Source organism: Rhinopithecus bieti, unplaced genomic scaffold (genome assembly GCF_001698545.2).
Source record: "Rhinopithecus bieti isolate Rb0 unplaced genomic scaffold, ASM169854v2 scaffold_33210, whole genome shotgun sequence".
Taxonomy (NCBI): Eukaryota; Metazoa; Chordata; class Mammalia; order Primates; family Cercopithecidae; genus Rhinopithecus; species Rhinopithecus bieti.
In genome coordinates this window covers 876,255-892,777 of record NW_016814226.1, presented here as the reverse complement: position 1 = coordinate 892,777, position 16,523 = coordinate 876,255, and the positions used below count along the sequence as shown (strand labels likewise).

The 16,523-nt window shown below is 54.3% G+C and overlaps 1 protein-coding gene across 2 annotated transcripts in view; it reads right to left on the bottom strand.

Moving 5' to 3' along the window:
• MPPED1 (metallophosphoesterase domain containing 1) overlaps positions 1 to 16,523 on the bottom strand; it is an 89,451-nt gene that overhangs the window by 11,133 nt on the left and 61,795 nt on the right. For both annotated transcript variants that reach the window (XM_017850036.1, XM_017850037.1), the window contains exon 4: positions 1,385 to 1,500. In XM_017850036.1, coding sequence (XP_017705525.1) covers positions 1,385 to 1,500 — 116 coding nt within the window. The remainder of the gene's footprint in view (positions 1 to 1,384; positions 1,501 to 16,523) is intronic.

The window sequence follows — 16,523 nt, the reverse complement described above, 5'->3', positions numbered from 1 at the left end:
CACCACCACCACCTCCATCACCACCTCATTACCACCTCCATCATCACCACCACCTCCATCACCACCACCTCCACAACCATCACCACCTCCATCACCACCACTACTACCATCACCATCATCATCTCCCACCACCACCACCTCCACCTCCCACCATAACCACCACCTCCATCACCACCACCACCTCCATCACCACCTCATTACCACCTCCATCATCACCACCACCTCCATCACCACCACCTCCACAACCATCACCACCTCCATCACCACCACTACTACCATCACCATCATCATCTCCCACCACCACCACCTCCACCTCCCACCATAACCACCACCTCCATCACCACCACCAGCACCTCCATCACCACCACCACCCCATCCCCACTGCCACCACCTCCATTACCATCACTACCTCCCACCACCACCACCACCTCCACCTCCTCATCACCCCCACCACCCACCATCACCACCACCTCCATCATCACCACCACCACCCATCCCCACTGCCACCACCTCCATCACCATCACTACCTCCCATCACCACCACCACCTCCACCTCCCACCATCACCTCTGTCACCACCATCACTTTCATCACCACCACCTTCATCACCTCTACCACCATCACCACCTCCACCACCACCATCTCCACCATCACCACCTCCATCACCACTACCTCCATCACCACTACCTCCACCATGACCATGGGAATGAGAGAGAGAAGACATTGTTCTGGACTGAGGCGGGGTCAGCAGTATGGAGAAAAGGGGGAGTGGGAGGCAGTTTGGAGGCAGAATGGGAGGGATGTGGTGATGGCCAGGCTGTGGGAATGAGGAAAGGAAGGGAACTGAGAAAGCCCCCAGATGGGACAGTGGGGGTGGGGGAGGTGGTATGCAGATGAGAGATGACCTCAGTGTGGATTGGGTCGTGGGGTGGGGGCAGAGAGGAGAGATGGGAGGTGGTTCCCAGGCCGTGGGGACGTTGGGCTGGGTGGGGGTGAGGGAGCGGGGACCCCGGGTTTCTGAGGGAGTGAGGGCTGCCCGGACGAAGCCCTGTGCAGGGCTCTGGTGATTTTCAGCACCCAGGACTGGGGTCTGCAGAGGCATGAGCCAAAGCTCCAGGGTCCTGCATGTCAAATGGACGGGTGACTCTGGCCTCCCGTGCTGTTGTGAGGAGCCCACAAGGTAACAAGTCAAGCCTCCAGCTCTCAGTGGGCACTCAGGAAGTAAGAGGGACCATGGGGTGACGTGTCCTCACTGCCCCAGCAAGTGGGACTCAGAGCCCCTCCAGGGCTCCCCTACACAGGCCAGGCCCAGCCAGCCCCCCATCCCAGAGCCCACCCACCAGCCCAGGTGGGCGAGCTGGAGGGCCAGGCCAGCAGAGCCTTACCTAGTGGCGGTCCATGGGTTATCAGGATGTCTACGCCTTCGGGAATGAGGTTCCATTTCTCCAGCAGGGCTTGTCCTCGCGGGAGGTTGAAGCCCCAGCCGTAGAACCAGGGCTGCCTGCAGAAGAAGTGCAGGTGGTTGAGGGAGGGCGGGTGAAGGTACGGGGCGGTCACACGGAAGGCGGAACTCCCCACAGGCCAGGTGGTCTTCAGGACCAACTTGCTACCTGGAAAGTCAGGGACGGTCTCCACCTAGGGAAGGCAGGGACTCACCAGGACTCTGACCCACTGGCGGGCTGTGGGTCCCCGGGCAATTCTCTTTCCTGTCTCCTTCTGCTTACCTGTAGTTTCTGTTTTTCCATAAGTATTATTACATAACCAAAAAAAAAGAAAGCTAAATACATATATACATATATACACACACACACACATACGCACACACACACATACACACATATATACATATATATACATATACATGCAAGACCAGCCTGGGCAACACAGTAAGACGCTCTCTAAAAAAATATTTTTAAATGCATATATGGGTGTATGTGTGTGTGTATATATACGTATATGTATATATGTGTGTGTGTGTGTGTGTATATATATATATACACACACACATATCAGCTTCTTCCTAAAACCTTTCCTGCTCCAAGCCTTTCCAAGAAAATCCACAGGGATGGCCGGGCGCCGTGGCTCCAGCCTGTAATCCCAGCACTTTGGGAAGCCGAGACGGGCGGATCACGAGGTCAGGAGACCGAGACCATCCTGGCTAACACTGTGAAACCCCGTCTCTACTAAAAAATACAAAAAAAAAACTAGCCGGGCAAGGTGGCGGGCGCCTGTAGTCCCAGCTACTCGGGAGGCTGAGGCAGGAGAATGGCGTGAACCCAGGAGGCGGAGCTTGCAGTGAGCTGAGATTTGGCCACTGCACTCCAGCCCGGGCGACAGAGTGAGACTCCGTCTCAAAAAAAAAAGAAAAAAAAAGAAAAAAAGAAAATACACAGGGAACATTTTACATTCTCCACTACCCCACCCCACCCCAGGAAGATGCCCCTCCAATCTCCCTCCCCCAGGCAGAGTGTGTGGACCCCCAATCAAAAGAGAGCAGATTCCGGGTGTGGGCTCCTCATTCTTGCTTATACTGGAAGCTCTGGCCAGGGAGTCCAGGTAGAGTTGACCCACCCCCAGCTGGGAGGGTGGGGCCAGGTGGACCGAGACCATTAAATGCAATACCAGCCTGGTAGCCTGCTCTGCAGCCAAGACCTGGACCCATCAGTGCCAGATATTCCTCCCAGTCAGTTCAATGGTGAACACATCACCCAGATTCTTCCAATTGCAGGGAGTCTCAGATTCTTTCAAGGAGAAGAAAAGTGGATACTGTCATCCCTATGTATAAACAGTGAGCCTCTAGCCTTGGGAGTTGTCAGCAGCTGTTAAGCTACCCAAGAAACAGCTGGATCAAACTGGACCAGACACCCACCCTACCTCAGCACTTCCCAATTATATGGGCCAACACAAAGCCATTTGAACTGGGTTTTCAGTCATTTGCAACAAAAGCATCAGAATCATCCCTGAGGTTTCACCCATAGATGATTCCACAAGAATAGGTCCTTTATGTCGATGAAGTAGCCAGCATCACCACCTCCACCACTACCTCCATCACCACCACTACCTCAACCACCATCACCACTACCTCTACCATCACCAGCACTTCCACCACCACCTCCACTACCACCACCTCCACCACCACCACCTCCACCACCACCACTACCACTTCCACCATCACCAGCACTTCCACCACCGCCACCACTACCTCTGCCACCACCACCTCCACCACCACTACCTCCACCACCACCACCACCTCCATCACCACCACCACCACTACCTCTACCACCTCCACTACCACCACCTCCACTACCACCACCTCCACCACCACTACCTCCACCATCACCACCACCACTTCCACCATCACCAGCACTTCCACCACCACCTCCATTACTAGTACCTCCTCCTCCACCACCACCTCTATTTCCACTACCACACCAGCTCTATTCACCCACCTCGATCACCACCACCACTATCACCACCACCACCACCTCCATCACTATCTCCATCACCACCACCACCTCCATCACTATCTCCATCACCACCACCACCTCTACCACCTCCATCACCACCACCACCACCAGCACCACCTCCACTTGCATCACCACTTCCATCACCACCACCTCCATCACACCTGTCACCACCACCGTCATCACCATCACCAGCACCACTACCTCCATCATCACCAGGGTTTCCACTACCACCACCAGCACCTCCATCACCACCACCACCTCCTACCACCTCCATCACCACCACTACATCAACCATTGCTATGATCTAAATGTTTGCATCCCCCCAAAATTAATATTTTGAAATCTAATCCCCAAGGTGCTAGTACTAGGAGGTGGGGCCTCTGGGAGGTGATGACGTCATGAGAGTGGAGCCCTCTCAAATGGGATCAGTGCCCTTATAAGGAGAGACATGAGAGATCCCTTGCTCCTTCCACTATGTAAGGAAACAGCAAGGAGGTGCCATCTATGAACCAGGAAGTGGGTCCTCACCAGACATGGAATCTGCCAGCACCTTGATCTTGGAATTCTAGCCTCCAGACTATCAGAAACACACTTCTGTTGTTTAGAAACCACCTAGTCTATGACATTTTCTTGTAGCAGCCCAAATGGTCTAAGACAGCCACCATCACCATCACCACCACCACCACCACTGCTGTGAATCAAATTGTGTCCCCCAAAAAGACATGTTGCCAACACCCGGGACCTGTGAATATGACCTTATTTAGAAAGAGGTTCTTTGTAGATGAAATCAAGCTAAGATGAGATCATACTGGATTCGTGTAGGTCTTACATCCAATGATGGGACAGTGGGGGTGGGGGAGGTGGTATGCAGATGAGGGATGACCTCAGTGTGGACTGGGTGGTGGGGTGGGGGCAGAGAGGAGAGATGGGAGGTGGTTCACAGGCTGTGGAGATGTTGGGCTGGGTGGGGATGAGGGAGTGGGGACCCCGGGTTTCTGAGGGAGTGAGGGCTTAAGAGGCCCTTAAAAGAGGGCCATGTGGTAACATAGAGACACCGGCAGAGGGAAGAACACCAGGTGACAATGGAGGTAGAGACTGAAGTGACACTTCCACAAGCCAAAGAATGACCAGGATCACCAGCAACTATCAGAAACCACGAGAGTGTGGCCAAGCATGGTGGCTCATGCCTGTAAACCCAGTGCTTTGGGAGGCTGAGGCAGGAGGACTGCTTGAGCCCTTGAGTGCAAGACCAGCCTGGGCAACACAGTAAGACACTGTCTCTATAAAAATATTTTTTAAAAGTTAGTTGGTCATGGTGGTGCACACCTGTAATCCCAGTTACTCAAGAGGATAGGGTGGGAGAGGACTGCTTGAGCCCAGGAGGTCAAGACTGCAGTGAGCTAAGATTGTGCCACTGCACTCCAGCCTGGGCAACAGAGCAAGACCCTGTCTCAAAATAAAGCAGCAGCTAGAAGAGTGGTCCGGAACCGTTTTCCCTTAGAGCCTCCCAAAAGGAACCAATCTTGCGGTGGCCTCTCCAGGCTTCTGGCCTCCAGAACCGTGAGGGAGTGAATTTCTGTTGTTTTACACCACAGAAATTTGATCCTCAGTTACACAGCCTGACACACTAATGCAATTGCCATCCCCACATCACCTCCCCGCCCGCTGCCCTGGGATGACCTTCACCCCTGCAGCACAGTTGGCCAGACAAGTCTCCTTCTACATGTTTTGTAGATGAGAAAATTGAGGACCAGAAGTTGGAAAATAAAAACAGCCACCAGCATTTCCTGTGCACCTACTGCTCTGCCAGGCCCCGAGTACGTACATGACTGGGATGGGCTCAGCTGTTATAAGAACCCCGTGAAAGAGGGACTAGCATTATTTCTCTTTTACAAACGAGGATACTGAGGCTCCCAGTGGTGAGATGGCACAGGACTTGGGTCCTGGCGTGCTTGCCCAGACAGGGCGCCTCACTACCACTCTCCCACCACCACACGCTGTGAGAGTCGGTGGGGCTGGGGGAGGGGTGGGGTTTGCCATTATCTCTTCTGTGCCCAGGGCTGCCACTGAAATCCCTCCCTGGGTCATGCACTGTTCCGTGGGGTGACTGACACCCCTGGCTGTTAACTCAACATACTACCCTGTTGGCAGGCGCCCAGTGTACCTCCTTGGAACCCTGGGGGTTCCATGGAACACCATTTGAAAACCCCAACTTAGTCCTATGCTGGCAGGTCCTGGACTAGAAGACAGAGATTTGGCGAGGGAACGGAAGGTGCCCAGGTTCACACGGTGGGTCAGTGGAGAAGTCACTCTTAAACCCATATCTGATGTTCTCTCCCCACTGCCCCACCCTGCCTTCAAGCCTACAGAGGCATCTCCTGGGACACGGGCTTCTGACGGAGGACGATGGGTGATCACACTGGTTATTTGGGGTCAAAGGCCTTTTCATTGTTTCAGACACCAGCCCAGGAGACACACAAATCTATGTTTAACGAATGGTGGTGGGTGAGAGGGGACTGAATTAATGAATAAATTGTTAACAGGATGTTGAGCAGGACTTTACCTGCTCTTGGGATTGCAGCCAAAATGCCAAAGCTGCAACCAATACCCCTCATTAGAAAGAGAAGCCCCAGAACCCCCAGAGGAATGTACTAAAAGCAGGCAGAACACACCAGACCACCACTTCCCCAGTCCCCTACCAGCCGAGTTCTGGACCTTGAGGAAGAGGGCTCTCCCTCCTACCTGGTTCTTGAGGGAGAAGAAAAAAGGGGGTCCCCTACACCCAGCCATAAGCAGGGTCCAGGAGAGCCCCTTGCACAGGCGGGGGCCTGGGGAATAAGACTGGTTGTGCTTTCTGGGCTGTGCCTGGGGATCCGCCCCCAGGCCTGGGAGAGGAAAATTAAGTGTGAGGGGTAGGGCACAGAAGAGCTGCCTGCACCCCCAGTATGGGCTCTCCCAGGGACCCCCACCCACAGGCAGTGCCCAGCAATTGAGGAAACCAGGCAGCTGCGGCCGAGGAACGGCCTCTGGGTGGGTGGCACCAAGGACAGTGGCTAATCCCATTAGGGGGCACTGCCTTCCTCAGACACATCCACACAGGCCTGCAGGAAACCAAGTTTCTCTCTGCAGAAATATGTATCACCCCCTAATATGCAGACACACAATTTTACACCCAACTGCGACTGCATCTTGGAGTTAGACCTGGGTTACTCCACCCAGTAAGGTCCACCCCTTACCACCTGTGTGACCTTGAACAAAGAACTTAACTTCTATGCCCCAATTTCCCATCTGTAAAGTGGGGATAATACTGTATGTCTCAATAGGGCTGTTGAAATGATTAAATCAGTTAATTCATGTAAAGTACTTAAAACAGGGCCTGGTTCACAGTTAAGTGTTCAACATATTGCAAGTTCATCATCTCCATCACCTCCATCATCCCTATAATCACCCCCAGCACCACTTCCATCACCACCTCCATCATCACCAATATCATCACCACCACCACCTCCATCACCACCACCTCCATCACCACCACCATCACCTCCATCACCACCAACATCATCACCACTACCACCTCCATCACCACCACTCTCACCATCACCACCACCATCTCCATCACCAGCACCTCAATCATTACCACCACCTCCATCATCATCACCATCATCACCACCACCTCAATCATTACCACCACCTCCATCACACTTCCATCGCCACCACCTCCATCACCATCACCACCACCTCCATCGCCGCCACCACCACCACCATCACCACCACCTCCACAATCACCAACACCACCACCACCTCCATCACCACCACCATCATCTTTATCACCACCTCCATCACCACCACCACCACCTTCATCACCACCATCACTACCAGCACCTCCATAACCACCACCTCCCCAACCACCACCTCCATCATCACCACCTCCATCACCACCACCGCCTCCTCTATCATATCACCACCATCATCTCCATCACCACCACCATCATCACCACCACCATTATCAACATCAACATCACCATCATCACTCCCATCACCACCATCACCATTACCATCATCATCACCATCATCCACCACCATTATCAATATCACCACAGTCACCATCACCTCGTATACCACCACTATCACCATTATTGCTATCACTATTATTATCATGGAGCCCTCCTGAGACTCCATGATCCAGGCTCCATGGAGCCTGAATGAAAAACCTTTGGCCTATAGCAGGGTCTTTCAAATTGCATTTTGATGAATGGCAACAGCATTTTAAAAAAAAATAAAAAAAGAATAGAAAACATCAGCTCCCCAAGATTTGAGAGTCCATCAAGCCAGGAAAGGGATACTTCAGTTGAATATACTTCTATTTAAATAGCCACCCACAGCCACACGGACTGAGTCACAGAGTAAAATGCTTTCCTGCCACAGTTCCTGGTGAAGAAGAGCCGACAGCGCCTCATTGGCAGCTCCCAAGGCTGCCCCAGTTCTAACCTGCTGAGCTCACAGCTGGAATTTTCTGATGCCGTGGTCCTAGACACATTCAGAGCCCTACCAGGCAGGTCGGGGAAGTGGGTAAGGTGCTTCTGGGAAGGACTCAGCAGCTTAGAAGCCACTTAGGGTCCTCCCTGGCGCCCCAGCCCCATCAGCCAACAGAAAATGAAGCAACCCATTTCAGGTGCTGCCTTCCAAACACAGCCTCCATTTTTCAAAAATCTGATCAAATATTTACAAGGCAGGAGGAAGTCTCATCAGTATGGAGAGAACATGTCTGTTGGTTCCCAAGAGCCACGGCAGGGGGCGGTTATTTGAAGGAAACACTCGGAAACATATCAGAGACCCTGTGCACCCCCAGAAGCGGCCCCTGGTAGAGCCGCTGCCTGTCCCACCTTCCCCTCACCCAGCACCAAGGACCCTTCCTCTAGGGGTAACAGTTTCCTGCCAGCTTCTTGGAAACACATGACCTCAAATCTCGGGGAGCCAGAATCTGCCCTGTTCCCCCACCCCAATGCCCAGAGAGGTTGCTCCACTTCCCAGGGTCACACAGGGAGGCCCAGGCAAAGCTGGATGAAGAACCAGATCTCAATAGGGTAGCGGGTCTGGAATTTGTTCCTTTTTCCCTCCCCATCACACCCTTGCCCATCTTGGGGGCCATGAGAACATCTCCAAATGCACAGAAGGACCAGCCTTGCCTGCAGGATCTGGGGACACGGGGACAGCTGACACCACAGCATTGGGTCCAGGGGCCAGAGGCTGCCTCGTTCTCCTCTACTGGGTAGAAAGGGCACTGAAGTGGGCATTGGACACCCCAGTTCTGCCCCTGGCTGGTCACTGCACCTCTTCCAGCCTCAGTTTCCTCCTGTGTAAAGATGGGGTTAATGATGCCTCTGTCCCCAGTCCTCTCGTTCTCCTCTGTGTCCCACTGCCTGACGCAGGGGAGGAAAGGAGGGAGGAGGAGAGGAGTTAGGAGGATGAGACTGCACCACCACTGTGAAAATGCCTTCCAAATACCCAGGAGCTCCATCAATGGGAAGAGGTGATGTTCCAGTTTTTATTAGAATGTTGCAGGACAGGGGCCGGGTGCGGTGGCTCACTCCTGTAATCTCAGCACTTTGGAAGGCCGAGGCGGGTGGATCACCTGAGGTCAGGAGTTTGAGACCAGCCTGGCCAATGTGATGAAACCCCGTCTCTATTAAAAATACAAAAATTAGCTGGGCATGGTGGTGCACGCTTGTAGTCCCAGCTACTCAGGAGGCTGAGGCAGGAAAATCATTTGAAGCCGGCGGATGGAGGTTGTAGTGAGCCGAGATCATGCCACTGCACTCCAGCCTGGGTGACAAAGCAAGACTCCATCTCAAAAAAAAAAGGATGTCGGGGGACAGGAGGAGTCAAGTCATGCCCCAAGCCCAAGACATCCAGAAGAGACACTTCCCAGGACAGACTGCTCGCTGGTGAGCACCATCCCCAGGCTGGGAAAGGGGGACTTCTCAAAGGCAGGCAGGAGCAGGTGGGTGGGCACGACTGAGTAGACCCCTCAGGGTGACCTCACTCCCAGAGGTCTCTGAGCCTTACACGAGGCCTGGACAGCCCCCGGCCTCCTGTACAACCTTCATGGAAACCACCATCAGGTTCTGCCCTGGGCAGAGGAGATAAAAGGAGCGGTCCCTCCTGGAGGCAAAGTGCACAGAGGTCCTCCCTGCGTGCTGTGTGTGGGGATGAAATGACCCTCTCCATGTCCAGTGAGACCTGGCAGGTGGGATCAACCACTGTGACCGGCAGGCCCGAAGCCTGTGGGGCCCCTGATGTTTCAGAGGTCAGGGAAGACAAGGGCTCCAGGGGCCCAGTCAGCCCTGATCCAGCCCACCCCTCACTGTCCACACTGCCGCCATGGTCTGAGACTCACGAATGCCCGAGATGCGATGCTGAGGTGCCCCAAGAGCCACTGTAATGGTTGCCAACGCAACCCAGTGCCTGGACCCAACCTCACCACCCTGAGGGTCCACGAGCCCCAATGCCAGCCCCACTGTCCGGGTCACATCACAGCCCCGGAGGAAGGCGGACGGATGCGAATTCCCACTAAGCCATAGGAGGCGGCTTTATGTCCTGAATTTCTGTCTTTCTGTTCTAAAGTAACCATTGGAATAATTTTCTTACAGAATGATAGTTGCCATGACAACCAGAGCAAATTTTCCTTTTCTGAAACAGATGTCTCATTTAGTTGAAAATTAGAATGTGAACAAACCCATGGGAAAAATTAATTCAAACTTTAACAGAGCGCTGAATACAATGTAATCTCTCAGAGGTTAACCCCTTAACAGCTTTTTTGTGCTCTCATGGTAACCTTCGAGTCCCATCTAATTAAGCCCGCTTAGCCAATATAAATGACCTCCTCGTGGCCAATCATTAAACAGTCTCCCGCTGAAGCATGAATTCCAGGTTCCGCTGCAGCAAACAGGGAAGCGGGGAGACACTCGCCTACAGGAAATGGCAGAAGCCGAGCCTGCCCTGCTCAGGTTCTCTGCCTCCCCAAGTAAGGTACACGGCTGCTGGGCAGGTCGTGTCCCCAGGAGTCACCGTAGCAGCCTGGAGTACAGCCATCCCTGACTGTACCCTATTTCCTGGAGTGCTGGGGCCTTGGGGGGCCCTGGGTCATGCTGAGCCCACAGGCACACCTGGGCCCGGGCATGATGCTGAGGGCGGCGTAGGGGCCGCCCTCAACGGGACACTGAGCGGACACCCACACAGATGCAGTGCCCACAGCCTCTCCAGGAACAGCCAGACTCAATCCTCACACCCCCCAGAGAGGCAGCTGCCCCCACAGCCTCCACTCTACAGAGGCAGAAACTGAGATGGGGAGAGGTTCCCAAGTGACATGGTCAGAGCTCAAGCCCTGAATGCTAGTTCCAGGGCCTACCCTCTATATGTCCATCCCATAATGATGAAAATGTGACCAGGAATCACCCTTGTGCCACCCCACCTCCCCTCCCACCGCCCTGCCCACAGCAAATCCCCTTTCGCAGTCGCTATCATGTCTAGCAGCTCAGTTCATCCTCAGGGCAAAACTGCAGGGAGGCCCCCCGTTTTAGAGACAAAGAAACGGAAGCACAGAGAAGTCAAGCAGTGTGTCCGAGGACACGTAGGAAGCCAGAGGGGCGCGGGCCAGGGCTCAGGGCTCCTGCGTCCTGTACCCAAGCTGGCAGCTGACACACGGACGATTCCTGGGGTGCCAGGCCACAGGCTCACCCTCTCCCAAGACGACTTCCTGCCTGCTCCTCTGAGCTCCCTGACCCCTTGCCAGTCCCCTCTTAACCCCGACTGGACAGAGGGGAAGAGGCCTGCACCCCTGGCTCCTGGGACCCCACCCACATGTCCCCTGCACGTGACTCCTCCACTCCTGCGCCTCCCATGGCTCCCTGCTGCCTCCAGGAAAAGCCCAGCCCTCATCCTGGCATACGGGGCTTTAGGATCCGCCCCGCCCACCTTCCAGGCCATTCTGCTCAGGCTCCCCACGGAGCTCACCACCCATGTCAACCTTAACCATCCACTTCCTGCCATTCTGGCCTTTCTGTACCTCCAGGTTTTGCTCGTGCTAGTTCAGAAATCTGAAATGTCCGTCGTAGCCTCTCCCAACATCCACGACCCGTATTTTATTAAGGCCTGGCTCAAAGGCCACCTCTTCCAGGAGTTTCTCCTGATCACCTGCCTCCCCCCGCACAGGCGTGCCCTCTCCACCCTGACTGAGGTCCATCTCTGAACCCCTCCTGCCCAGGCCGGCTTCAGGGAGGGGTTGCTCAAGACGGCCATGAATGAATGGATGAAGAATGAAATGAACAAGCAGGTGCTCTACCCGACAGGCAGGTGGGAGGAACTACATGCTAGCCCTCTTCACTCTGCACCCTCCTTCCAGGAGCCCCACTTCAGAGCTCCTGACAGTCAGGAAGCCCCAAGACCTATATCAGCAATGAAAACAGGCACAAGAACTCTCCGAGCCCTCTGCCATCTGCTGAGTGTCCCGTTCTCTCTCCCTCTCCCATGAACCTGCGCTGGGGACTTACGTGTCCATTTTACAGATGAAGCCTCAGAGGTGAGCCCAGATCCAGGATGGTCACACCCCTCTGCTGCATCTGGACCCCAGGAAGGCTCGCCTCCCCGGGGCCTCTCCCTGCCTCCCCAGGGCCCCATTTCCTAGGGTGCGGGCTGAGTGCTGGCAACCCTGCTGCCTGCTGGGGTGGCCACCGCCATGAAAGCCTTGTGGAGGAAGCAGGGCCTTTTACAGGACCTGCCAGCGGCCAGGTATTCCTATACTTCCTCCTCTTGACAATCCTCTGGGGACAGCTTTGCTGTCTCTACTCTATAGGAGCCGCAGCTCCAAGCAGGGGTGTGACATGTTCCAGCCATGTGGCTGCTGCAGCGGCCCCTGAGCTCTCAGAGGAGCCTGTCCAGGTCCAGGTCCGATCTCCCTCCCCAAGGCCAAGCACTGTCTGTCCTGATCGCTGTTTGTTCTTCCCACCCCAATACCTACCCTCCCCAAAGAGGTCGGGCTTTCCAGGGAGCCAGCCATGGCCACCGCCAATATTAAAAGTGTCTCTGATGAGGATGACATCTGTCGTTGGCCTCAAGTCCTTCCCCAGACACTCCCAGCACCCCAGTGAGGCTGTAATCCCATTCTGCAACAGGGGAAGCTGAGGGTCAAAGATGTCAGAGACGCGCCTGGTTCCCAAGTGAGGGCATGCCTGCATGGAGAGCAGACCAGTGTGTTGACTCCTCACCCCACAAGTGGTGGCTATCTCCCGGGGATTTCCCACTGTCCGAACTTCCTCTGTCGTCTACCCAGCCCTGGTGAGAGGGGTTTGCCCCGACCCCTCCCTCTGCATCTCCTAGGCCAGTGGGCCCAGGCAAAGGCTGGGGCAGATGGACAGCAGGGTCTAGATCCAATGCCCTTGGGGCCCGATGGCTGCCCAGTAGGGGCAGGGCAGTGCGGAGTTGGCAACACGTCCCCAAAGCCCGTCAATCACACACCTGGTCGGGGCACACAACAGCGTATGGCAAGTCAGCAGCAAGATAAGTGGAACCGAAGAATGGGGTCCTTTGTCATTCCTAATTAATTTCCCCACCCTTCCCATGCACAGAATCATCCATCTTTCGTTTCGCTGGGACTTTGCGGCAGGAAGGAGGCAGACGATTCGTTTCAAACATTAATCTCATGTGGGGTAGTGTGCACACGTGTGTTGAGGGGCCTTCTAGAAAGGAAAACAGCCACGTGAAATCAATTTTATCTGGACAAGCTAATGGAAGATGAAGATAGGAAGGGGCAAAAGAGAAATCGTGGCGGTGTCTGTGTGTGACTGTGAGTGTGAATGTGTGTGTGTGTGAATGTGTGAATGTGTATGTATTTGTGACTACTAGTGTGTGAATGTGTGTATGAATTCGTGTGAGTGCGCATACGTGAATATACATGTATGGGTGAATTCATATGTGTATCAATGTGTGTGTGAATGTGTGTGTCCATGTGTATGTGTCTATGAATATGTGTGGGTGTGTGAACGTATGTGTGTATGAGCATGTGTGTGAACGCATGTGTGAGCGTGTGTGTGTGAATGCATGTGTTTATAAGGGTGTGTGTGTGAGAATGCATGTGTGTATGAGGCATGTGGGTGTGAACTGCATGTGTGTATGAAGCGTGTGTGTGTGTGAATGCATGTGCTCGCTATGAGCGTGTGTGTGTGATGTGTGTATGTGAACGCATGTGTGTATGAGGGTTAGTGTGTGAATGGATGTGTATGAGGATGTGGGTTGTGGGGTGTGAACACGTGTGTATAAGCGTGTGGTGTGTTTTTTTGTGTGTGAATGCATGTGTGTATGAGCGTGTGTGTGTTGTTGTTGTGTTTTATGTGTATGAGCGTGTCTTGTTTTGTGTGTGAACGCATGTGTGTTTATGAGATGTGGGGGTGTGTAATGCAGTGTGTTGTGTGTGTGGTGTGTGTGAAACGCATGTGTGTAATATGAGTGTATGGCATGGGGTATGTGAGGTATGACATGTGTGTGTATGGTATATGGTGTGTCGTGAATTATGTGTGTATATGTGTGTGTGTTGTAATGTTTGTTGTTGTACGTGATTGTTTTTGGATATGTGTGAATGTGCATGTGATGTTGTGCTATAGGTATGGCAATGTCTGTGTACTTACATGAATGTGCATGTGTGTGAATATATGTGAGTTTGTGTCTGTGTGTGTGTAGAAGCAGCACAGCAAGCTACCAGAGACTGAAAAATTTCTTTGCCTCCATCAGAATTCAACTGATGCAGAGCGTTGGGCTCAGAATTCTAAGAAGCCAGCACAGGAAGGAGAAGGAGGTGGGCCGTGGGATCACTCTGGGTGGACACTGCTGGCTGCCTTGGGCCTCCTCACCCATGGCACGTGCCAGCTGGCTCCCAAGCCCCTCAAGCAGCCATCACAGAATGACCCATTTCCCTGAGAGGCTCAGGCGGGGCTCACACCTGCCCTAGACGACAGGCTCTACAGCCACCCCTAAGCAGATGGGGCAATTCCTGACTCGATCTGGGCTCAAGGCAGGTAGGTCTCCACAATGCCCCAGCCGCATGGCTCTGCAGCCCTCACCCTGTTTCACCATCCAGGACCCCGCAAGGGGAGAGGGAGAGTCCTCTTTACAGATGCAGGACCCAGTGCTCAGGAGGAATCTGTCACAGAAGGGGACAGGGATCCAGGAGCCCAAAGCTCAGCAGGGACTGCCAGAGGCTGGGCCTGGGGGAAGCCAGGCAGCAGCTGCCAAAGCAAACCGCCCACTGGACGGCCAAGGCCAGGAGCTGCCCAAGTCTACACGCCTGAGTCAGACCCGGGGCTGCCTCTTCCTAGGGCTGAGATCTTGACCCAGGTGCTAGACCTAGTCAAGCCTTACCTGACCCATCTGTAAGATGGGAATGGAGATCATCCTGCCTTGCCCGTTGCTAGGCAGATTGCATGGGACAACACACGGGGCAGTCGGCTGAATGCAGATCTCGGGTATGAAGCAGCGGGGAAAGTCTTTGCCTCACCTGCCCAAACAAACTGGGGAAGGCCAGCCTTGTGCTGGAACCACCCAGAAATACAAGGCGATACACAAGCAGCACTGCCCCAGGTGCATGGGGACTGCTGGCCCCTGGAACCAGAAGACATAGCCCTAAGAGGCTGCAAGAAGGGAGGCCTCGGCCACTTAAATGGGGAGTTGGACTCACCCTCCATTCTTGGTATGCTGGGCCCCAGAGGACTTCAGGAAAACAGCAGAACAGAAAAGGCCCCCACTGGCCACAGGAAGCAGGAGCTGGAACCCCAAGGCTGTCCTCAGGCCAGCAGACCTGTGTGGTCCAGGAAGCCCTGAGCCAAGAAACTCACGTACAGTGGCCCCTGCAGGATGTGCCCACAGACTCAGGCAGACACAATCCCCCCAGGGAGCACCCCCAAACTGGGCTGCACCTCCTAAACCAGCCACACCCCAAACCAGCCTGCCCAGGACTCCCCTAGATTGCACCTCGCTGGCCAAGAGCCTGCCATCTAAAATGACAACACCCCAACACCTCAGAGGGAATTATTGGAGACTAAAACGTAAATGTTTTATAAAAGATTTAAAAGGTTCTTAAGAGAAAGGGCAAAGGATTCCAGGTCAGAAGCTTGGCACTGAGTGCCAGGCCCACCTGTGTCTCACCCAGAGACAGGAGGAGACACCGAGGACGTGGCATGCTGCAGAGAAGCTGGCAGCCCAAACCAACCCCCGCGGGGCTTCCTGGGAAGGAAGCCTTGAAGCCTGGGTGGAGCACGCCATGGGGCAGGGTAGAGAGGGGAGAAAGAGCCTCACCACTGTCACCCATCAGCAGTGACAGCTGAGGGAGTGGGGGCTGCTTCAGGGCCGGCCAGGAATCCCACCACCCTGCCCTCCACTTCCAGGACTCGACCCCATTCTGGTGGGAGACAAGGAGGAAGCTATGGGGCCGGGAGATCATCCTGTCTCGTTTTTTCTCTAAAATATACATTTATAAAGTTAGAAAGAAGCATTCTGGCAGCTCACTGTGCACACCGGGTGGGGCCTCTATCCTCCCTGCCATGCAGACCCAGCTTGTTCAGTTCCTGCAGGACCTCTCACAAGCCACTTCCCTGCTGGGGTCTCAGACCCCCCAGCTATAAAATGGGGACAAGAGTCTAGGCCTCCCTGACTGTTTCAGAGGACAGGGCCTCCGGGCCAGCATAAGACAGGGACTGTCACTACAATCACATCAACCCCTGACCCCGGGCTCTTTCAGGGCACAGATTTCAAGTTCCAGGCTGCTCCGTTCTGGCTCCATCCACCCCGCAGGCCTGCTAAGTGCACAAAGGGAAGGGAAGGGAAGGAACAAACGTCAAAGGCCAGTGCCACAACCCACCCCAGCCTCGTCCCAGGGGCCACCTGGCTGCAGCTCTGTCCCATGGCTGTGGGCGGTAGACAAACCACCTGTATAGCCCCTGTCCCCTAGCCTGGGCAGTCATAAACGTTGAGCAGCAGGCGTGTGCATGCCCACCACGTGCCAAACAGTGCA